This window comes from Perca fluviatilis, chromosome 17 (assembly GCF_010015445.1).
Source record: "Perca fluviatilis chromosome 17, GENO_Pfluv_1.0, whole genome shotgun sequence".
Classification (NCBI taxonomy): Eukaryota; Metazoa; Chordata; class Actinopteri; order Perciformes; family Percidae; genus Perca; species Perca fluviatilis.
In genome coordinates, this window is record NC_053128.1 from 3,252,655 (window position 1) to 3,277,209 (window position 24,555).

At 41.8% G+C, this 24,555-nt stretch overlaps 1 protein-coding gene across 3 annotated transcripts; it reads left to right on the forward strand.

The window, feature by feature from the left end:
* The first annotated feature begins 1,296 nt into the window (after nucleotides 1-1,296).
* c17h18orf54 (chromosome 17 C18orf54 homolog) lies at nucleotides 1,297-24,555 on the forward strand. 3 transcript variants are annotated; one of them, XR_005636767.1, is made up of 16 exons: nucleotides 1,297-1,526; nucleotides 2,639-2,765; nucleotides 4,396-4,552; nucleotides 4,643-4,810; nucleotides 4,971-5,118; nucleotides 5,235-5,304; nucleotides 5,513-5,750; nucleotides 7,547-7,611; nucleotides 7,735-7,843; nucleotides 7,938-8,018; nucleotides 9,316-9,406; nucleotides 9,503-9,566; nucleotides 10,814-10,999; nucleotides 19,998-20,053; nucleotides 20,772-20,974; nucleotides 24,363-24,555. XR_005636767.1 is itself a non-coding variant. In XM_039780654.1 (15 exons), exons 2-15 carry the CDS (start codon nucleotides 2,640-2,642, stop codon nucleotides 20,920-20,922), a joined length of 1,710 nt encoding a protein of 569 aa, XP_039636588.1. In that variant the 5' UTR covers nucleotides 1,297-1,526; nucleotide 2,639; the 3' UTR covers nucleotides 20,923-22,444. The 3 variants fall into 3 exon arrangements, 2 of the variants coding, with proteins under 2 accessions (XP_039636588.1, XP_039636589.1); XM_039780654.1 differs by lacking the exon at nucleotides 24,363-24,555 and having other exon boundaries at nucleotides 20,772-22,444; XM_039780655.1 differs by lacking the exon at nucleotides 24,363-24,555 and having other exon boundaries at nucleotides 5,513-5,714; nucleotides 20,772-22,444.

Consider the following 24,555-nt stretch of genomic DNA (forward strand, 5'->3'; position numbering starts at 1 on the left):
AAGGAAAAAAGAGGCGCCATAGCCTGTAAACATTAATATTAGCAGTCTATGGTGCGTGCCCATATACAGAGGCCCGGTCCTCCATGTAGCAGCCGCAGGTTGGCCCTTTGCTGCATGCCATTCCCCCTCTCTCTCCCCTTTCATGTCTAAGCTGTCCTGATATAATAAAGGCCTAAAAATGGCTTGATGGTGTTTTAAACCCCGAATATCGACTTCAAGGCAGCGCTGCGACCGTCAACTTCAAGGCACCTAACCCTTAGGCCGGCTTCACACTGGGTGCGTGGCGTTTGCGTGTCAGCTGCGTGGCATGCCCATTTTTATTTGGGCTCCCATGTTAACAGGTTAGAGCTTACACACTGCCTGCGTGACACGCACGTCTCAGGCTTGGCTTGAGCCGCGCCAAAAACGTGTGCATGATCGAAATAGGACCCACGCCTATTTGTCGCACGACACGCAAGCGTGTTGGAAGTGTTTCCAGGCAAACTAGAATAGGAAAAGATGTTTATATGTCATTTTGACACAAATACATATTAATAAATGGCATGTTGATGTTTGAAAGTCTCTAGGTTTTGACATAAATGCAGATATAATGTAATTAAAAAAATAAAATAATAATTATCAATTTTCAAATATTGCACCTGTCAATACAGAACGAAATATTCTGTAGCCTATTTTGCCGTCAATACTGCCGATGTTGTCTTTGCTGTAATCAGATCAGTATATATTTATGTTTAACATGAAGTATACTACTGCTTGAGTGCAGTTAATCAATGGGAACCATCCATGTGTACAGACAAGGCTAGCAGCAGCAGCGCCGCGTCAGACACGTTTCTGGTCCATGCAGCTGACACGCAACAGAAACGCCATGCTCACGCCACGCTAACCTTAACTTAACCCTAACCCTAACCATTGCCTAATACCAGTGCATTCCAGGCAGCGCTGCCTGGAAGACTACGTTGGGGGCTTATAACACCAAATACCCTAAAAATGCCAGAAAAAATTATCTTAAAAAACTAGTTCAACACCTTGATATTACTTACTATCTGATTTTACTATGGATAAAATTGCTGTGCTTTTATTAATGTTTTTATTAATGTTTTGTAAGGTGTCCTTGGGTGTCTTGAAGGGCACCAACAAATAAAATGTATTATTATTATTATTAATATTTTATTACATTACATTATAATTTAATTTTATATAATGTGTACAATAATGCCGTTTTTACTTGATATATCGAATGTGACAAAATATTGCTGAAATACGGTTCCTTCTCGTCCTTTTTGGCTGCACCAAGCACCCGTACCGTAATACCACTTAAAGAAGAGCATTTCTTATTTATACTGTCTATGCATTTACCCCATTTAAGTGGTGGCTTTCGCAGATGGCTTAGCTTTAACGTTACCCGGGAGACTTGAATTTTCTGTTACGAACAACAGTGAAGTTAAGTCACAGTAAAGTTATGCAGAGACACGCGAGATGTAACGTTAGCTAGAGTTAGTAAAAAGGAAACATTCTGGTGTAAAAATGTAAGTGTGCTATTTTGGTTGGATACAGATTCGCGGGTTTAATTGGAACATTTGGATTCTAATTCCTGTTTTTACCCTGGGAGTGCTAACGTTAACTTAACGTTACTAACATCTAGCTAGCTAGCTAGCTAACGTCAGTGATGTTGTCAATATGTTAGCTAGCTAGCGTTAAGTAGCACAGTTGTAAAATTTCGTATAAACAGTGTATTTACACTAAACTACCGTTAGCTAGGTAAAAAAGTTACTCATTTCTGAATTCGTGGTAACGGTATGCCTTTTACGGTATTTTTTGGTTTGTGTTTTGGTTTTGATTGTTGTTTAACGTTAGCTAACGCTAGCTAGCTAAAGCCAGTCTGCAAACTCACGTCCCCTCAGTTTTTCTAACTTTAAGAAAACACGAGCTCGATACTGACTTTTTTTGTAAAGGCAAGACAATCAAACGGGACCAAATCACTCGACACACTGACTCGTATTCTTCTGAGGGGTTGTCCGTTCATGTTTAACGTTAGCTGACTTAGCTAGGTTAAGAACAGTGTTTGTGTCTGAATTTCAACCTAAACAACCAAGTTACTAATGGAAATACCTGACAAATGCCTTTCACTGGTAGCTATCTGGCTATAATGAATGTACTATACTAGCTATATAGCTACTATACTTACCGGATTTAGAATGCCAATTCTAGGATCACAAATTTGGATAGTTGTTATCAAAAAGTTGTGTCCCAATAGACCCATAGGTCACTACAGTTGCCTAACACGCAAGGGAATTAAGTTGCCTAACTATATTCATGGTACCTTGCACATGTGATTATGTATCTTTAAGGCATGTTTCTGCCTTCCCTGTTCTACCTGTAAAGCACTTTGGGTCAACTGTTGTTCGTTTTAAATGTGCTATACAAATAAAATGACTTGACTAATGATCTAATTTGTTATGTTTATGTTATGCTTTTGGAAAAAGGGTATGCATAGCCACCCATATATTTAGATTGTAAACACATCCTCCTGAACATTTTACACTTGTCTCTAGCATCACACCGTCTTTTAATTTGTGATTTGGGGATTTATAACATCAGAATACATAATCTCAGAATGTGCTTTTCTTGTTTTTGTCAGCATGGAGTCCGGCGTTGACTTTCCGTCTCCTGAGTCGACAGTGACCTCCCTGCTGTCTAGCTCAGGTCACCTGAGGAGCAGCCTTCTGGCTCCTGAACACAACACCACCTTCAGATACAGAGACAAGGTTCACTCTGCTTCTACTGTTTCTGCTGGGGATCTGTTTCCTACAACAAATAATGGGGCACTGTGGAGGAAATCTGCCTGTCTTTAACCTATGTCCTGTTATGATAACTGAGCCAATTTGGGCAGCCATTTATCCCACCTGACAAACAATGATGTCACTGTTTTTGTACATTGTGGAGTTCAAATGGATGATTGTAGATGGAAGTTCCCACTGGGTTTAAGATAAAGAAAATGAGCATTGTAAATATCAAAGGAGGATGTTACCATTAAACGTTTGTTAAAGGGTAACTTTTTTTTTTTAAACCAATCTTTGAAATTGGTCCAGTATTAAGCAGGCTCCCCGCATTGAGCAGCGGTGAAACAAGCTACAAAGTTATTGGGCAATTGCGCACCTTCAATTTACGTCCACTTAAAGTTCTTGTTTTGTCGCTGACAGGCTTAGATTATTATAGTAAGTGTCTGATAACATTATGGAAATGATCCCTACAGCGATAGACCTTTGTGTTTTAAGAGTAAGATCATTTTTGTTTATCATAAAACATCCCAGAAATTGCTATCGCCAAACCCACCAGCAGTCACTTAAAAAAAACAACACACACTTCATTTAAAGTCACAGATACAAACTAAAACTCTTGGTTTTGGTTTGTCTTTCCACTGTTCCAACAATCACCACTCTGGTTTGGTTGAAATAAACCCTTAATTCACTCATTTACATGTCAAAATATGCTGGGTCTGTACAATGATTTTTAATGTTTCCAGATGTTTGATATCAGGACGATGAGCTGACAGAACTGACAAGTTGAACGTTGTCCAATTAGAACGGACCCACCGCGGTGACGTTTTTGGTAGAGCTGTTCCGTCGACTCGGAAGAAAGTGAATGTTTTGACAATAAACTACATCAACACAACAGTATTTGGAGTTAAACTGGACGGGCCCTATAACCTCTGAATAGTTCTACTTGTTAAATTGCAATGTGAGCGGCAATGTGCATTATGTCTGCAGGATAATTTAAAAAGCAACCGCGACTACATTGTGCGTCTGCCCTATTTCTGATACTGTGGCGGCAGATATTTTGCCGTGGCGGGCTGCCACTACAAAATCAGCATAGAGGAAACGCTGAGAACTATTTATTTAAATGGAGTCTGGTGAGTTTGGCGACGGCGATTTCGGGGCTGTTTCTGGTTAAATAAAAAGGATATTACTCCTTAACAAAAAGGTTGTAGGGATCCTTTCCAAAATGTTATCAGAAGACACTTAGAATAACACTCTTAGCCTGTCAGTGGCAAAAACAGCACTCTCTGTGGACAAAATTGATGATGTACATTTGCCCTTTACGATTACATTGCAGCCCGATTCGCTGCTGCCGGTTGGCATGATCTCGCTCAATACTGGACCAATTTCAAAGATTATCTTGCAGGTGTGAAAGCCTCCTGGAAAATAGGGTCTAGGTTGAAAAAACAAAATACCCTTTGATTTCTGAATGATTTTAGTGCTTCAAGTTAAAATCCCTCCAGCAGTCTTTTTTATGTCAGTAATAAATGCCAAGGCAAGCTGATGGCTGAAAAGATTTTTAGGCGCTGGGCTTACTAAAATTATCACTCATGCTTATTGATTGGTTGATTTATTGCAGATCTATGATTCAGCATCGGCCGCGTTGGACGCCTACATCACAGACTTTGAGAGGAGTCGTCAGAACAGCGGGTCGTTGACAGGAAGTCTGGTTCTGCCGCGCAGTCCGCCATCCACGCCGAGCAGACCCAGAGCGAGCACGCTCAGAAACAAAGATGGTAGGTCACCACATTCATCAAGTAAACAAGTTGACGGTCTGCAACAGTTTATCTGTATATTATTGTTCTTTTTGTGTTTCTGTCTCACAGTTCTCAGGGAGCGTTTGACCGAGAGGGAGCTGGACTTCTTGAACCTCCCCGTCAGCTCTCTACATCACCGTGGCAACCGGGACCGACTCTCCATGACGACAGACGAGCTGCTGTCTGTCCCTTACGACGGCTCGATGCCTGTCACTCACACCTCCGCCTTCATCCATGGTCTTTGCATCATCCTTAACTCTGCCCTCACCAAAAGTTTTAAACAGATTGCCCAATATTAAAAGTATATATAATCAGTAATAAAAGTATTAATAAGTTGAAGCCTTTGTGTCAGTCTGCGTGCCTCAGTTCTTCTGACTTGTCTCGTCTGCTGATCCAGGTCTCGTTTCCCAGTCCGGAGCCTCCCAGCCTTTCTCCTCATCCTCCAGACCCGCACACAGAACCTGGGACAGACCTAGCAGCAGCCACGCTGCCCCCCACCTGAACCACCACCACCCTCATCCAACCAGGACGCCCCGGAGCTCTAGGTTCGTGCTGTTGACACTTATCTGTCTCGTTTGGGATGTTTTCTAAAAGATCTCTGTTCTGTCCCGTCGAAAGTCTACCTCACATTCTACCTTTCGTTACTTTCTTTTCTCTCCAGGTGCAGAGAAAGACCAGGGGCAGTCATGTTTAATCCAGATGTTGACATCTCCTCAGTCAGCTACTATAGGGTGACTACCATTCACATATTTTTGATGTACTTTTTTCGTGGGCTTTATTGGATAGGATTAAGACAGTGGGAGAGTACATGGGGCGCACCCTCAACCAGATGAGCTACCATGGCACCCCATACATTTACATTTTTATTTGCGTTTTTTGGCTCTGATTCTGAGCAGGATTGTATTGAATCTAATCGTTCCCTCTTTCTGTCTCCATCAGTCTGCACCCAGAACGGGAAGGTCCGAGTGGGCAGAGCCGTCTTCATCCTTCCACCTCCCCCGCTGGTTCACCAGTAACAAGAGTGACATGGACTGTTCTGGTATCACCAGTGTGCCCGACCTGAAGTACCCAGCCTGGGTCCAATGCTGTGATCTCAGCGAGCCGCCACCGGCCTCCGAGTCAGAGCTGTGGGATGACCACGGTACAACACCCCCTGCATGCCACCAACACTGCCAAGGTCCAATGTTCAGTTCCCTCAATAACACATCATACATGTTCCTCCTTGTTACTGAAGCCACTTGGCACTACATCATCACTCCTTCATCTATTTGGCAAAAAAATGGATAAACACTGTTTATCTGCCCTAATGTAAGCTGCAGTTGTTTGCATATCTGGCTAAAAAACTCAGTATTTACTGAGCTTAATTTTAAGGCCAAGGTTTAACTAACTGCGTTAGTAATTGCATTAGTTTGTGGGGTTATATGAGTCAACTGGAAACATTTAACTGCGACTACTTACTTGAGCTACCTAGCTACATCTGAAAATGTAAAAATCTGCGTTTCAGCGGTGTTGAAATGTGCTCTGTTTGCACTATTAAAGGCTGCAAATCAGTCCGTGTGACCCTGTCCACTTTTTTTCCGTGGAAGTTTGCAGTCCTCAATATTATTGGCACCTTATTCACGGACAATCCCTTTTTCATCTGATAAAATCTTCAAGGACAGTTGTCATTTCAGGCGGCAAGATTGATGATCGCACACTAGCGATGAGAAGCTGCCTTTGTCTTATTTGTGAAATCAAGAATTGAATAAAATTTGAAAGTATTTTTTTTATTTTTATAAATACTGTGAGTAGTAAGTAGAGTTGCTCCCATATCATTTTTTGCTTTCCAAAACCGATTCCAATACCTGAACTTGCGTATCAGCCGATACAGAGTACAGATCCAATACCAGTGTGTCATATTTTATTATGATTTTACAGCTGTTTACTACTAGCCTGGTCCTACCAGACTCTGGTCCATTTCATTTGTCCAGAGAGTCTGGCCACTCTCCATTGACAAGTGTCAACTTCCTTGAAGGCGGGTACTCTGTTGAAGTTTAAAACTATTGTATCTGCCCAGAGCCACTCTGGATCTGCCAGAACCAATCGCTAACGCTTGGTCGTGATTTTGGCTTAGCATCGCTAGCGTTAGCCTTAGCCAACTCCTTCACCACTAACGGAGCGAGCTGGAAAATCTAACTTTTCCCGAACCCCGTGGGGAGGAGGGCCACAACATCATGGCCCCCAACACAACTCAGCAAAGATTGGTCTTGCTCGGGCTTTAACTTCTGGATATTCAGCAGCGTTGCCACAACGGACCGAAAGGCTTCGCTCGCATCTTTCTCCGCCGCCATTACGGAACTACAACTCAAACTAGCGCACGACCTCAACGTCATCGTTCTCAGCCACTCCCTCTGTTCGCTGATTGGACAGGTAAAGATTGGCCAGAGAAAACCCCAAAATATACCGCAAACCCAGACAGAGTACTGAAGGAAAATGAAAATTGAGCGGAAGTACGTAGGAGGGCGGAGCCAGGCTAGTTTGCTACTATCCCTGTATGGATGTGATATGATTTCTAAATTTGTTGTACAGCCTGGCTCAGGTTAAACGTTTTGTGAAACATGAGCAAACTCAAAAAATGTAAAGCCATAGAACTTTTATTATCCAGTTTGACAGTCAGTCATAATGAGAAAAGAAGATTTAAAAAAAAAAAAAAATTAGATGGGGCTAAATTAGATGGTATCTGCTCGGTGCATAAACTCCAGGACTTACCGATACTAGCATTTCAGGCAGAATCGCGTGCCTTTCCGATACTGGTATCAGTATTATGATTTCATCATCATCATCATCATCATCATCATCATCATCATCAAATGTGTTTTTCTTAACAAACCATGATCATCATTTTACGAGGGAAAAAAATGATAAAAAGTCTGATGTGGAATTTTTCTAGCATCCAACAAATGATGATGCTTTTTGGTGTTCTTCCACCTGCAGCTCCCAGAACTCCGTCCTGGGTAGCAGAGCTGGAGGATGATGATCCCGACCACAAACCTAAACAGGTGAGAGAACCGAATCAAACTGATTTGGAACATTCAATTTGATCAGTCAGCAGCTCATGTTATCTGACCTTTTTTAAAAAAAAAAAAAAAAACAGTGATTGTGTGTGTTTTGTGTGTTATTAGGTTGACAGCCAGCAGACTCTCAGAGATCTGAGGCTTCAGTTCGCTGAACAGATTTCTCTACTGGCTGCAGAGAGAAACAGCTCTGACATCATGGAACCACTGTTCAGAGGTTAAAAGACAAAACATGTTGATGTAAAACTACATTAAATGTGTGTTACAGACTAATAATGGTGTTTTTGCTGTTTGTGTTTTCCTCCTGTCAGACAACCGGATCGAGTCTCTGATCCAGAAGGCGGATCAGGTGTTGAACTCTCTGTCTCAGACTTCTGGAGAAGCAGATCCAGGTGAGTGTAGGACTCAACCCATGACTCAAGGTTTCAGACCACTGTTATTCAGGACAAGATGAGTGTTTGGTCGTAGTTTGTTCTCTACCAGATTTTCATCTGGTAGGATTTTATAACTGAAGTCATCTATTGATGATGATAATACGATAATAACAGTGTTGCCTCAGGAAACAATATCAGTCCCCAGAGAAGCTACAGGGTTTGTTCCCAATCTCCTATCAACTTGATGTGTCTCTTTGCAGCGGTAGAATTTTCAGAAAAGCCGCTTTAAATTGACTGGTTCACTCTAAAGCAAAACAACAAATACACGTCTACGTCCAAGACCAGTACAGTGGTGCTCATAAGATAATAAACCCATGCCAAAGTTGACTAAAAAGAGGAATAAAAAAATCATCTTTTGGAAATTGATCTTAATGCCTTAATTAAAAAAGGAGGAAAAATCCAACTTTTAAGTACACAAATTTTCTTTGTGAATGAATAATGTATCGTAAATAAATAAATATTCTTCCTTAAAATACAGGGGGCATAAGTAAGTACACCCCTATGTTAAATTCCCATAGAGGCAGGCAGAATTTTATTTTTAAAGGCCAGTTACTTCAGGGATCCAGGATACTATGCATCCTGATAAAGTTCCGTTGGCCTTTGGAATTAAAATAGCCCCCCCCCCCCCACATCATCACATACCCTTCACCATACCTAGAGATTGGCATGGGGTACTTTCCATAAGATCCTACCTTAGTGCAGGCGGTGTTCTTAGCTGATCGCCATAGCAACATTTAAAAGTGCTGTGACATCGTCTTACATGTTTTTTAATCTTGGTCAAGTGAATAAAACAATTGTGGTCACTTGACTTTTTTGAAAATGCGGGTTTGTGCAAGGTGTGACAGTTCTCTCTGACCAATCGGTGGTCTGCAGTGTTTTGACGCCACCTTCTAGTATCGACTCAGCTGGCTTGGAACCTCGACCGATGTGGTACCAAAAAAAGTACCAGCTACTATCCACAACTTTTGCTAATGGAAAAAAAAAACAGAAAAGAGGAGGAGGAAAGCTGTGCCGTACCATGCAGTGGAAATGCAGCAATACGCAGATGTTACCCTTGTGTCTTGTTGCTTATTGCAGGTTTTATTGTGTCTAAATGTGACCGTTACTGTTATCTGACACAATCAGAGAGACAGTTAACAGTGAAATCTTTAGCTTACAACACCATCACTGCATTAAAGAGGTTTTTCACATATGTTGTCCACACGGTGATGCCTTGTTCTTAAAAAAACTAAATGTTGACTAACTGTTGTTGTAGGCAGTCCAGCTGATTGTGTTGAAGAAGCTGTCAGTCCAGCGAACACTGAGGAGCTCCTCTGTTCTTCCTCACACTGTCGTCCATTCACTCGGTAAGACTTATTTACACTCCCTTTTTTGCCTAGCTCTGATGAACCATGCACCATGAATAAACCCACTGAGTAACGAGTGACATGTTGAACCTGCAGGGACTTTGCAACAGCAGCAGCAGGAGGGGTCATCACAGAGGCTCTGACTGACATTAAAGCTCAGGTAGGTGTTCATCCTGTCCTACTTCACTCCTCAGAGCCATCTGCCGCCGCCGCTGCTGCTGTACTCCACATGCAGGAGACACACGCATAGAGGTTCCTGAATTTATAGTTAGATGTCAAATTGCGGGTCATTAAGTTCTTGCAGTGGTAGTGGAATAGGCCTATTCATCACTTGTCTATATCCTCAACGTTCCACTTCCGGGATTGGTCCGGTGCCGCAGGAAATTCCGCTGGATGCATGTCTTTTCGCCGATGTCTGTTTCCTTCTGCTTTCTTTGTATTGGAATTTTAAACTCCAGTAGACTATGAGGTTAACTGCTCCTCAGATCTCTGCAGGATGAATCCAGACAGCTAGCTAAACTATCTGTCCAGTCTGAGTTTTCTCTCAAACGACTAAAACAACTTTTGGACGTACACAAAACAAGTTCCTTCCTGAGGCTATTTCTTAGTAGAGCTGTGATTGGGCTTTAAAAGTTCGGCCGACAAGGCCCGAGCCCGACAGAATTCGGCCGAGCCTGACAAGTACATTTTGATTGACAGCTTTTTAAAAGCCTGAACCCGTTTTAGAGCCCAACATTATTCAAATTTGAGCACGCACGCAGCTCTTTTTCCTTTTTTGTCATTTTATAAATTTTATACGTTTTGCTTTCTTTGCCAGTGCAACCAAAACGTAATCGCCAAAGGCCACCCTCCGTTTCACCTCCTCAACATCCATTTTCACGCTAATCGAAACGCATCACCTGACCGCTCATTTACCGCACAACCCGGAGCACGAGCCCAGCCCGAGCCCGTGTGAAATGATAGAAATTAAGACCGCCGATCGGGTTCGGGCAAAGATCTTCAGCTCTATTTCACAGCGTCTCCGTGCGTTGCTTAGCGCTGCCCGAGACAATTGTGATTGGTTTACAGAAATGCCAATACAACAGGGCATGTTTGTCTCCCATCCTGGAATGCTTTGTGGACTAGTCAGACCCTCCTCCGCAGCGCTGTGGAGGATGGCCTTGGCAAATCGAGACTAATTCATCACCACCTATAGGAGAGACATTTTTCTCTTTCCCAGATTATTAAAGAAGCTGCAGGGCCATGGGTAGCCTGTTCAGTAGCATAATCCACGTTTTGTGTTCAGATATACGATAGTGAATGGGGACCTCAGCTGGGTTTCCCATGTGGTTCCTATGACACAGAAGTCTACGATCCTCTGACATATCCAGGATCACAGCGCCCCCTTTTGTCTGCTGTCTCTCCCAGGCTCAGGGCTCCGGTCTCCATAAAAACAGCATCTTAAAGCAGCCTGGTCCAGTGGAGGCTCTGAAACAGATGCTGTTCAGACTGCAGGCAGTGGAGGCAGAGGTTCAGCGAAAAACACAGGCATCGGTAGCTCCAACACTCTCCAACAAGGATGGGCGGCAGACAGAGAAGACTCCAGAGAAGCAGGTATGAAAAGTCACTCTGCATCGATTATTATATTAGAAACAACATTTAGCCTTCCCCGTGAGTTATGTAAAGAAACAACCAACGGTAAAGTGTTTGAGGTTTGAGGACTTCATGGTGCATTCAGGCTAAGCATTCTGTAGCAAATAACATTAAACCCACTATTAATTACATTATCTTAATGCAGTGTAACTACTTCAGCATGTAAATAATGCACCTCAAATACAAACGTGAGCAAGGGCGTTGAGCAATCGCTATTATATCGAAACAACAGCCACGTGCAATTTAGCTCGCACGTGAAGAATACAAACAATGAAACTCACCAGTTAACTTAATTTAAATTTGTAAGACCAGGCTTAAAGTGATGGTTCGGAGTAATTCACCCTAGGGTCCTCTGCAACATCACCTCAGGGCCAAACAACCACCCCCATCCCCGCACAGAAGCTTTTTTCACCTGGGTCTAACAACATTGGGAGAGTTAGCTAGAGCGTTATCAGCTGAATAGCTTGCGCGGAGCCTAATGGACCCACATTTGTATCGTGTAAGTTACCCCACTAATAATGCCCGAAATGATACCAACGCTCTACAAGTAGTACAAATAGGTTGTATGCTCTCTTAAAGCGATGGATTGGAAAGTTTGTAAGTACACCAGAAGTTTATGAACACTTGCCTGCTCTCTTCTGCTCTCTGTTGCTGCTGCTGCTACGCAGTTGGGGCGAGTGCTTAGGGCCGTCTACAAATTACAACACCGAAAAGAGAATACAACAAAAATGTATTAATTTAATGATTAAATAAGGTAATGTCTCCAAACTTACCTCAATTATTACTTGTCTCCTGCTAGTTATACTACAGCACTTACTTTAAAAAAAGTTAAATTAAAAGGTATTTTTGTTGCATCTCTTTTGTAATTTTAGACGGACGCCAAAATCTCTCCCCACAGCAGCAACAACAACAGCGAAGAGCAGAAGCCAGCAGGCAAGTGTTATTTACATAAACTTCTGGTGTACTACAAACTTTATTCAATCCATCGTTTTAAGCGATAACATATTTGATTACTACGGTATTATCGGTATCATTTTGCAAAGTGTGAGTAACTACGATACTAAGCGATGGGCCCCGTAGTTAGCCTTCTCAGCTAATAACGCTACTCTACGCTTAACTCTCCCAATGTTAGACGCGAGTTAAAGCTTCTGAGGGGTGTTCTTCGAGGTCATGGTGCAAAGGACCCTAGGGTGAATTACTCCGAACCATCACTTTTAAATAAACTGACAACATAAGTTATACCACTTACACTTCTCAAGGACGTACACACACCATCTCAACTGACTTATCATCCGGACAGCGTCTCTTTTTCCTTTCTCCCTTTTTCTGCCGAGTGACGTGCGTGCCTGCTCGCGGTGTGAAGCGTGTGTCCACGCTATTCTCCGACATGCGCTCTAACAATGCAGCCCTATTTCTGATACCGTGGGGGGCCGCCATGGTCAAATCATCATAAAGGAAACACTGCATCTAGTGGCTCTAATTGTGGCATTGCTTTCACTGCTGAAAAAATCTTGACCTTTTATGATCCAAAAACAAATGAAATTGTGGATTTGGAGAAACATGACACTCTCTAGGTTTATTTAATGTATTCATTTACAGAGTTCCTAAGCCCACGTGGAAACTCTGCTGTCAACATTCAGCTGTGTTGTAAGGTAAAAATAATAACCCCTACATCAGAATGCAGGGCTCCAGACTAACTTTTTGCCTTGGTTGCACTGGTGCGCCTAACTTTTTTTTATTTAGGTGCACCAGCACAAAATTTAGGTGCACCCAAATTTTTCCTCGCATCGCCGTAACGCTGAATGGCGATACACGATATATAGCTCTGTATTTTTTACAAAGTGGGCTAAATGTTCAGTTTTAAGTCAAAGCCACTTTTCACAAGCTCTTTTATTAAAACAGATTGTGATTAAAATAAAATGCAAAGACAGGGTTTTCTTTACCAGTTTGAAAATATACAGCTGCAACACATATAAATGAAAGTTATCTAAAATAAATAGCCTGAGAAAGCTCCTTCATAAGCTTTCAACAACAATAACAGACTGATTAAAAGAGAAAGAGGACGCCCGGATAGCTCAGTTGGTAAATATAGAGGTTTGACTCCGACCTGCAGCCCTTTCCTATATGACAGGCATGAAAACGGGTCAGGGGTGAAAAAGGTGAGAAGGATATTACCCCTCTAGGGGGGTCCGGGGGCATGCCCCCCCGGAAGAAAATTTTAAATATTCCATATTTTAAAGCATCAATCTGATGCATTTTGAGATGCATTTTTTGCTAACCAACAGTGTAATATTTCAATATGCACTCATTAAAGTTAATTTGACTGGCAAAACAGTTAAAGTCCTTCTGACATTACACAATAATAAAAGTCATAATTTTTAAAGACTAAAAAGTTTTGGATACATTTGTACTTCTTCCAACCATATACTAAATAAAGAGTCAATGTGGATTTACATATTGCAATAATATCATAATCACAATCTACAATGAATCATTGTGAAAACTAAAATGTACTACTTTGGCCAGGTCATCATCAAAAAAGCAAATTAGTACATTCATGATTTTGTCCATGCTGATATTAGCTGCTTTATTTACAATTATTAAAAACGTGGCATTGTTTATCTTTTCATATAGCTAGAAGTCTAAACTCTGGGACAAGGCCGTTATGTTTAAATACCTGCCATGCTGAGTCCAAACAGACAAGGCAGTTTGGGCTTCAGATAGCTTTTACAAATCATGATCCGCTATGAACGTGCACACACGTATTGTTTGTATCACGGTCGGTCAGTAAAGGAACCGTCGCAGTCTTAACGGTAGCGGTCGTTGCCGGTAACGTACTCGTATTACAGAGTGCACGGACCGAAGCTTTGTGACCAGCATCTAATGACTAGCAAGCCCTGTCTTACCGCTGCCGCCGTCTTCCTTGAACATGCGCTGCAGAAGGTTGGTGGAACTCGTTTCATTGGTTGGTGGAAGTTCGATGATTGGTCAAATCCATAGACCGTATGGTTAAATCCAGCGCATTAAAACAAATCCCATGTGGACTTTTTAATTTATTTATTTTTCTAAAATAGTCATACGGCACCAGGCCCGAGTACTTACACCCCCCTCTCCCCCCTTAAACATTTTCTCATCAAATCTACACAATTCACGTAGGTCACCTATTTTGGTTTCAAAACGGCGAATTTCGCCGAAAGGTGAGTGATTTTCATGTCTGTACATGTCATCCCCCCCCACTCTCTCTCCCCTTTCATGTCTTCAGCTTTCCTATCAAAATAAAGGCCGAAATCTTAAAAAAATAAAATAAAAAATGACCGAAAGACAGGGGGAGTGCGATGGACTGAAGCGTATGCTAGGCTACTCAGAGTGACGGCTGACTCATTAGCGGCGTTACACCCGTCTTGTGTAGGCTATGAAATGTCTGTATCGTCACTGCGCTGCATTTTTATGAACTATGATCCAGCATTCTCCGTCTTACACGCTATTACTCAACCAACTGAAGTTAGTTTAATAATGTGTTTTTCGCCGTGGCGGCCGCAGTAACAGAATTACCAGCGGAAACACTGGTACCAATACAGGTTTCCCTCTCATACTTAACAATATACAGCTGTGTTATAACAATTAAAACTGTAGACGAATGTCGGGAGTTTGGATCAGCGGCGCTGTGTCTCTCCATGTTGCAGGTGAGCCGGCCGGTGTGTGAGTGAATGGGGCGGGGCTGCGCGGAGGAGAGATCCAAATCCTAACACAGGCACGGCTTTCCAGAAGGAATGGGTCATGTAACGCAACATTAAACCATATCGATATAAACAACATCGCTCCCTTAGTGGAGAGGCAGCGGATGCGAGGACGTTAGGTGCACCGGTGCGACCTAGGAAAAATCTTAGTCACACCCTTACAAATTTTGGTCGCATTTGCGACCAAATTGGTCGCACTCTCGAGCCCTGGAATGCCATTAGTTGATTTCAGCTCAGCGTTCAGCACAATCTCTCTCCCATCCCCTGTACCTGTGGTAGTGTGTAGAAAAAACCAGTACCATCAAGTTTTCTCCTACTTGGTACGGAAGCATTCGTTCTCGTGACAGCTCTACTTCTAAGGCAAAATTCCCCATCCAAGTGATTTTAAAAAGGAACAATAGCAAAGCATCCTGGCTGTTAACATTACAAACAGGTGTGGGATGTGTCCGGCCCAGGACTGGAGGGCTCTGCAGCGGGTGATCAAAACTAGGGTTGCACGAAATTGACAAAATGTGAAATTGAGATATCGATTATGAACATTGTTATATAGATATTAATTTTGATATTTTTAAACATATATAAAATTACAAAAGTTACAGGAAAACTCATCAAAATAGATTCATAACAAAACAAGTTTTCCAACAAACAAGGTTTATTTCAACTGACAGTCATATTGGAATGGTACAACATGAATGAATAAATAAGGACCATGTCTACAGAACAGGACATGTTCTACTGGTTGGACAGTATCAAATAAATAAATAAAGAGAACCGGACACAATTTCTTTCACTTTTCTGATTCGTTCCATTTAGTTGTCTCTATCTATTTCTTCACTTACACTGTCACTCTGTCCAAATATACACACACGTGGTACGCTCCATAGGGTTTGTCACGTAGTGGACCTGTGCACTGACGTGCACTAACGTGCAAGTGGCACGGTAACTGGCCAATGAAACATGATCATTAGCCTCTTTCCAACCAAGTAGTTATAGGAACGTATTTATAGAAACAGTCCACTTCTAAACAGTTCTTTTAACTACTCTCCCCCAAAACAGTTTTTTCCATTTGCATTCACACTGGCCAAGTGGCCATAGGAACTGACCTGTTGTTATTATAACACAGCCATCTAACTAGGGCTGGGCGATATGGACCAAAAGTCATATCCCGATATATTTTGGCTGAATATCGATATACGATATATATCCCGATATTTTTTTCCGCGAATTGAGAGCAAATGTTCAGTCAAAGCCCAAATCAAATATGACATGTCACAAGTTGTTTCATAGAAACAGTTGCAAAATCAAATAAATAATAAACCGGTTTCTTCACCTGGTTCATGATTAAATGCTCAGCTGTTCAAATAACAATAAAATGTAAACCTAAATACTGTATAACAGGAGTAACTTTTTTGAAATCAAAGCTCCATAGGCTATTTGTGATTCGTTCCAAAGGTCAATTAAGCTTTTGATATTAATATAATCTACTTTGTTCAAAATGTAATGCCTCATGCCTGTAAGCCTAGGTTATAGTCCCATTCTTCCACTTGATACTGCTTCCACTTAAGTAAACTAAAATATGAACTATCGACTACAAAACAAAGAAACTAATTAATGTGTTAAAACAAAGAATATTTATTATGATCGGTTCACAGATCTGAGTCCAAACGGAAACTTCACCCTTCTGAACTAAGAGTTTCTGCTTCAAGGTGAAGTTTAAACAGACTGAAATGTCCAGGCTCATTCCTCCACTATTTATTTCTGTATGTATTTATGCGTTACATGTAATTTTAACGGGCACTGAGCTCCAGATCCTGCAGCCGCAGACGGTCGCTGCCCCGCTGTAGCTTCTTTCAGTCCGCCTGCCGCCGAAACACTTAGTGGAACTTTCCGCCCATATCGACATACAGTTCGGTCCTGGACTACGTTTAAGATCCTACCGATCACCACTCTGTCTTTGGCTGGTCCGATCTGGATCAGCGGGGACCGCGCAGCAGCGAGAAGCTGTGTTTTTGCCGGGGAAGAGGCGCGCGACGCGACCGCGAGGGCTCTCCGCTTCTCCGCTGCGCCCGGAGCTCAGATTGCGTGGGGCGGCATATATAATCATAAAACACATTGTCACCTGTTAAATGTTATCCATTGCGGTTTGTTCTTTTCATTTCCTCTATCGAACATAATTAAGCAGTACAAAAGTCCGGCATCTTTAGCGTTGATCTGAATGCTTCGGACCCCTGTTCCAAGATGGCGGCGGGTTTTGACGTATGTTTAGAACCTCACGGCGACATATCTATGGGAGCAAGGATCACATTTGAACTATATCGATATATGCGATATGGTCTAATTCCATATCTCATTTAAAAATATATCGATATATTTGTTTATATCGATATATCGCCCAGCCCTACATCTAACCACCACTATGGTGGAAAAAGGAAAAGACCCTGCCCTGAAGTAGGAGCTGAAAGAGTTACACGGTCAGAGGAACTTAATAATCCCCAAATTGGTCCAGTCGGAACAGGAGAAAAAAAGGGTTCTAGGAACGTTACGTTCTAGGAACTGCAAAAATCCCTCTGGTCGGAAAGCGGCTATTATAGCGTTTCAAGCAGGCTCTAAATCAAGCACAACTAAGCCACACCGCCAACAGACGGGACACAGCGCTCCACAATATAAACAAAATATTGCAACCCCTTTAGATTAGGGGTGCACAATTCGATATCGATTTTAAGGCTCAAGAGTCTAATCAAAATTAATTTTCGATTTCAGAAACGATTCTCGATTTAATAAAAAGAAAATTCACAGTATGTAGTTACTTTTCCCATGTGATTGCAGTAGACATACAATTTAAAAGAAAAGAAACACAACAAATTAAATGTAGTTTATTAGTATTATGTCTTCATACAAAAATAAAAACTTTTGCAACTAAAAACTGCTAAGTGCCAAGCTTTGGCCAGCTTTCAAATACATTTAATTCAAGTATAAAATAAAACTGTTAAATAAAAAGAGCTTTTTGTTCAGAGTTGGGTGGGAGTTTAGAGCATTGAAAGAGTGCGTTGCTTGACTGGCATGTTAGGTACTTTAGGTTGCTGTTGGTCCACGTCTTTAATGTTAATCTCTGGGTGATGGCGTACCATGGCAGTTCTCAAGTTTGTGGGGTTTCCAAAATACTTAACTTTCGCTTTGCAAAGCCTGCATATAGCATGATTCCTATCAAGTTCTGTCTTCCCCTCGAAGTTATAAAAGCCGAAATGTGCCCAAACTCTCGCCTTCAGTGCGGATGGAGCAGGTTGAATAATTCTTTGAGGTTTGCCAACGTTTGCACCGACTAAACTACTTGTGCTTCACTCGTTCTTCTTTTGGTTATAACAAGAGTGCCCAGGCGTCAGTGTGAATTTGACGCAGCGCCATCCATGGGAATGGCGAGCTAAACTCATGTCAGGACAATAGTATGCATGCCAAATAAAATATATTCTATGAACCAATTTTGAATTGGTAGAGCTTGAATTGCGATACAAATGTGAATAGATTTTTTTTGCAAACCTCTACTTTCGATATAATATTGTGCAACGTGATACTGCGATAACGATATCGATCTATAAACTGCAGGAATGTGTGTGGGTGGGTGTTATGCGCATATCTCTCAAACCGTTAGTCCGATGGATTTCAAACTTGACAGGTGTCTTGCTATGGGCACGCGTAAGTGCAGTGCCAAGTTTGATGTTTGGATAAGAAACGCTAAAGATATTGTTAAATCTATAGGTAAAAGAAGCACACATTGGCTTTTGCTGCTCTAGCTGCTGGCCACTCCCCCTCTCACACTGCATGCAAACACTGACTGAGCTCCTGTTTGTGTCGTGACTCACTCGGGTTGAGTTGACAGGCCAGGGGTCCGTTTCAGGAAGGAGGGTTAACAAACTCTGAGTCTAACCCTGATCTCTGAGTTGATTTACCCCAAGATGGGAAACTCTGAGTTTTCGGTTCCAGAACAGCTGATTTGAGTTGGTTCAATCATCTCGGAGTAGGTTCACTCAGGGTTACGTGCGTGCACCGCCACAATAAAAAGGCAGCATGAATGGAGCCATGATTCTACGATTCACCATGGTGACAACCACAGACAAACGGGTCGGCGGAAATACTCGTGTGCACAAACGGCGAGTTTGAACCTCCTGTCTATGGTTTGAACACGCATTTTGTTAAAAAAGCAAGACAGCGGTTGCTGCTGCAAAAGAGAGAATTGGTGTGGGAGAAAATTGCTGCTCGAGTCAATGCATTAACAGTGTATTAATTTCATATTTAATTACAGTTAACTTATATTACTGGTGAAAACTGGAATTAAAACCTATAATTTCATTTAGGTGCAATCCTGCGGGCGAAAAAGTAAGCTACTATTAATCCCATTCTGAGGCTGCAGCACCATGATCATTAACAGAACTATAATTTATAATTTATTTCTTTTTAATGGCTCTCACTGGTTTGTGTCCAGGGAACACTACAAAAACGTTTAAAAAACGTTTCAGAACGAGTCACACTTTTCTGACGGCTCTGCGTACAGTGGCTTCACTATTACAGTACGATCCGCTACAAAGTTAGCAAAAAACGTAATGCGACACAAAGAATGTGCTGGGATGTTAAAGCCTGTCCACGATGGTGGATGTTAGTGATATGAGGACGGATAAGGTATATACATATCTGATGGACTGGGATAAAAACTACCTCTCAAATCGGTAATGTGGAAATGATAATACATCTATAGTCGGGACTAGTATCATCTCCTGACGTAAACTGTGAATTAATACAGCTTTTTTATCAACGGGATCATCGACAAAAGGACATGACATGTTTGAGGAAAAAAAAACGTTTTATAATCTCTGTCTCTCAGAGGGAGGAGACTGAGAGAAACTGAGAAAAAAAACCTTGTTTTCTTTTTCTCGAGGTTTCTTGAAGAAAACCTGCTCCCAACCAGGTTAGGTTCACAGACTCAGTTACCATAGTAACTGGCTCTGAGGTTAACAACCTGTTTACCTCAGGCTGTGGCACTCCTAAACCCATCCTCTGTACTCTTCCATTAAAAAAAAATAGACAAGAATTTCTTGTGTGGCATAAGGGACTACAACTCACATTTCGTTGTGCAATCCTGTGTTGTAGAATGACAATAAACCAACTTTGTAATCTTGTATGGTTACATGTTTTTTTATGGCAATATTAATAAGTTTATGTTTGTGTTGCAGAGGCCTGAGAGTGAAGGCGAGCTGGAGAATTTTCCTGGTGGACCGTCACTACAGAGGTAACTGACACTGAACACATGAACCTGAGAGTTTCTGTGTTGTTGTCACTTCTCCTGTGAAATATCTCAACATCTTTAAAATGTATTGGCACCAACATTTTTACAGCCTCAGCTGTAAAAATGTGTTTCAGCTGCGTGGGCAGGGAACATTATACCTTCCAAACATCAGCCTTCTAGCATTGTTGTGAGGAAGTAAGCATGCTAAAGTTATCATTCAGCTCAATGCACAGCTCTCCAGAAGTACAACCTAAGGCAATGGTCACACTTGGGGTCTTTTTTTTTTTTAAGCTTCCAGCGTCTGTTTTATAGCATTACTGCCCACTAAGTACTGCTTACTGGCGAAGTGCTAATTTCAAAACTTAACTTTACAAAGGGATAACCCCATCATTGTAACCAAAATATGTCAGAGTTTATATGCAAAGCTTATGTCAGTGAACTAGCATGTTGCTACTCCCCACAGTAGGCTGCTTGAAACACCGACTATCAACACACAAGACCAGTTGACCAATCACAGTCCTTGCGGTCTGCCTCGACGCAAAGACGCAAACATTTTTTTGGAGGTACACGTTGAGCTACGGCGGAGGGGACAGAGAGGGGGTCGCGTCGACGCAGAGGGGTCTGCGGGGGTACGCCGTCAATTCGACGCAGAAGCATAAATCAGCCTTTACACCGTTGTGAGTTCAGAGCCACATATTTTGATGAATATTTCCATCCTCAGAGCTATGCACCACCTGAGCCGTCTGAAGGTGCTGGTGGAAGAAAGAGAGAAGAAACACACAGAGATAGAAGAGGAGAAGGACGAAGATGAAGGACGCTACTCCTCTTCTTCTGCTGAAGGACTCAACTGTGCTCGGCAGAGCCCCACCTGAAGCTAGAGGCCGGTTTGCCGGAGCAAGGCCCTTCCAGTCAGTGTGGCCGTCGGTCAGTGTTCTCACTGGGCTCTCACTCGCGTCCAGCAGCAACAAACGGCAGATGTTTCTGCATAAAGTCTGCTCTGGATTAGTATTTGAGATGAAAAAGGTGCAATACACAGTACAGGGACCAAACCAGTCTAATCTGGAAATTCATAAAAGGTGTGTGAACAGTGTGTTACAGTTACAGTTACAAGCTGGGAAGGTTTGAGCACGTCCTTTTCCAAGTCTAAACTGTCACTATATCCTGAATCAGATCATCTGTAAAAATGAACATTCCTGTGCCTCCTCCTGGTGCTTCTAATGGCATAAGACCAAACAACCAATCAGAGCCGAGGAGTCTCTGCAGTAACAGAATATTTAAGTTTGTCTGCAGTTCATGAGCTGAGTCATAAGCTGTGTTCGAAACCGCTCCCTCATTCACTCACTCACTAGTGTCTATATAGTGTTTATTAAATAGTGAACTATAGAGGGAACGACCAAACCAGATTTCGGACACTACACTGAGAACATTGTTGCGTCAGTAGATGCGCCCGTTGTGGTGTGACGGAGGCTGGCGCGCCCAGCACCATGTAAACGAGCCGCAACCAAAATACTTCTAATACATCCCTGAAACAAACCGAGAGCTCAGATTAGTAAACGGTTGTATATTATATATGTTACATTTCCACTGTTAAGAAATCAAAGTCAGCTCAATATTTCCTTTTTTTTTGTTTTTGCAGTGCTGCTTCTCCTCCAGGAAAACACAGATGCGTTGCATTGTGGGATACAGGAGTAAAATGTAGGGTACATTGTATGTACGCTCAAATTAGCAGTGCATTGTGGGGGAATTAAATCAACTGCGGCGAATTGGAACACCACTACAGAATGGCGAACACACTATACACTATAGTGCTCTATTTCCATGATAGGGAACAGTTTCCAACACAGCTATTGACACTCGGAGTCTTCTCGGCTCTGATTGGTTGTTTTCCTTACGGGCGCATTGGAAACATGCAAATGCCATTAGGAAAACTATGGGGATTATTATTTTCACAGTGAATCTGTGACATGTAATACTGTCAGGATATAGTGACCGTTTTCAGCAAATATGACCAAAACTACCTACTGCACCTTTTTAAAGGAACACTCTGACCTGCAGAGGACTGAGCCTACATGGGGCGCACGCTCTTACTGGGTGAGCTAGAGGTCGCCCCCACATTGTTGCTCTTTAAATACCGGATGAGTTTGAAGCTCCGCAGTCTCTCGGTGACTACGTTAACATGCACATAATATTCTGCTTTTTGCCCTTATTCCGAAAAAGGCGATATTCTGACTAAGCTGTCTTCTTGGCTAATGGAAGTGAATATTCCATTAATCTTATCGTTTACATGTAGCTGTGCAAAACATGATTTTTTTTCTAAGTTTACCAGTGGTGGTGGACTTGTTGGACCGTGTGAACACAGCCTCCCTCTTTCATTCCTTCAACCAGCTTCTTGAAAAGAGCTTAGTGATGATCCAAAAACCTGTTGATATCCAAGTCTTTGATAATGTTTAAAAGTAGCTGTGTTTCTCCTTCTTAACGGGTCTGCAGCCTTGTAAACTGTTGGCTGGTTGGTTTGTGTACAGCAACCATAGCAACACGCTGAGCGTAAGCCGTAAACAGGCCGTAAACTGTGGTTAAAAACACTGAATGAGAAGCATATTCCAAATGTGCTGTGTACATATCCAAAAAATGCCTCTAAAACCAGAATAATACCGGAATATCCCACATGTCTTACTTGGAAAACGCTATATTCAGAAAAAGGACATGACCCGTGTGTAATATTTGTGTGCATGTAAACGTACTCACTGATAAGTAACTGAAAAAATCTGTCTCTCTATATAACCTCTTCCTAAATCCTGCAAGCATCTGTTCAGCTGTTGAGACACTAAAAGTGTCAAAATGGTCGGTGAATGTGCCAATATGACTGGGTATATAATGTCTAGTTATTGCACTGAAAATGTTTTGATGATAAATCTTTCTATGTCATGGCGACTGTAAACGTAGCCACGTCACCATGCTAACATTGCTATATTATAATGCTAAATGTTACATGCTCAGTATTTCCATGCTAAAAACTGAAATGTTGCATGTTAAACGTGATGCTAAACCTCGACAACAAGGGTGTTGTGAGGAGAAGAAAACTTTTGTAACTATATACTATTATTTATTGAGGCAACATTGTTTGTTTAACACTGATGTAATGAGCAGTTTGGCAGATTTTGTGATAGTATTTAAAAAAAAAAAAAAAAAAAAAATGTAATTCCCCAGACTAAGATAGAGAAATGGTTTAGTTTTTTTACTATTTGAACAGAAATTCTGTTATTGTACTGGTGCCAATATTGAAATTTCAAACGATACCCAGCCCTACGGAGTGTTGGCATGCCATTGCTGCGCTATAATTAGCATCTTAGCATTAAGCTCAAAGCAGAGCTGGGAGTCCAGCTTAGCCAAAGGGCCTGACGCGAAGGGCGTGAAGCGCGTGACGTAGGTGCATTTAGTGCGTGTCCAAATCCACTTTTGCTAGTTTGACGGCGGGAAAAAGTGTCTGTGCGCCGGGCGCCTGGTCCTAAAGGGTTGTTCTTAGTGTCTTCATTAATCAGAGGTGTGTTTTGGGCGTAACATGCAATCAACCAATCGGAGATCATCTCCCATTCCCTTTAAAAGTCAGGCGTGTTGCATTGATATTGTGTGTGTGTGTGAGTGTGAGTGTGAGTGTGTGAGTGTGACAAGCATAGTGTGCGCACGCTGTGCATGAGCCTAGGAGCATTTTTACTAATACGCTGTTAAAATAACAATGAAATGCTGCGTTATTGACTTTAGACCAGGTTTTTGTTGGTCAATGGCTGTAAGACCAGGATGCCCAGAATGCACCTGAACACACCTCCCTGTAAGTCAATTGTCAACCCTACAATATATTTGTAATATCGATGTATTTGGTCAAGAATATGGTGATATCTGATTTTCTCCGTATCGCCCAGCGCTATTGATAATATAAAAAAGCAAACAAATGTGGACGCCTCTTTTCGACCAAAGCCTTTCGTCCATATTCAACCTAAATTTAATGGATATAGTGCTGTATTAAATGTGCAGTGTTATTTATTACTTTATTATCTCACAAGATGGGGATCTTTCCCATCTCTATCATCCATCCCATATGACATTTGATTAAGAAAATGTTCTCTTTTGGCTCCATCCTCAACAAGTCAACGTTTGTATTTGCTGGTGAGCTAAGATCATTGCAGCCTCACACTTTAGTTCCTGGATGATTTCGGTCAGTATATTTTATTTTTTTATTTTTTTTTATTTTACATGAATCAGAAAATCAGATTATTGATCTATTTGTATTTTTATTCACTCTTTTTGGGCTTTTCAGCTGATGAAAACCGACCGTCAGTGTTTCCTCTCGTGCTTCACAGTCAGAACCATTAAAGTGCCAAATCAGCGTTGAGACAGACGGGAGACCTGAACATGAAAAGAGATTTATTTTCTAACTGATGCAATTTGAATGATTAACACAAAGTGCTTATATTTCCAGTTCACAATAAAACATATCTTAGTTTACTACT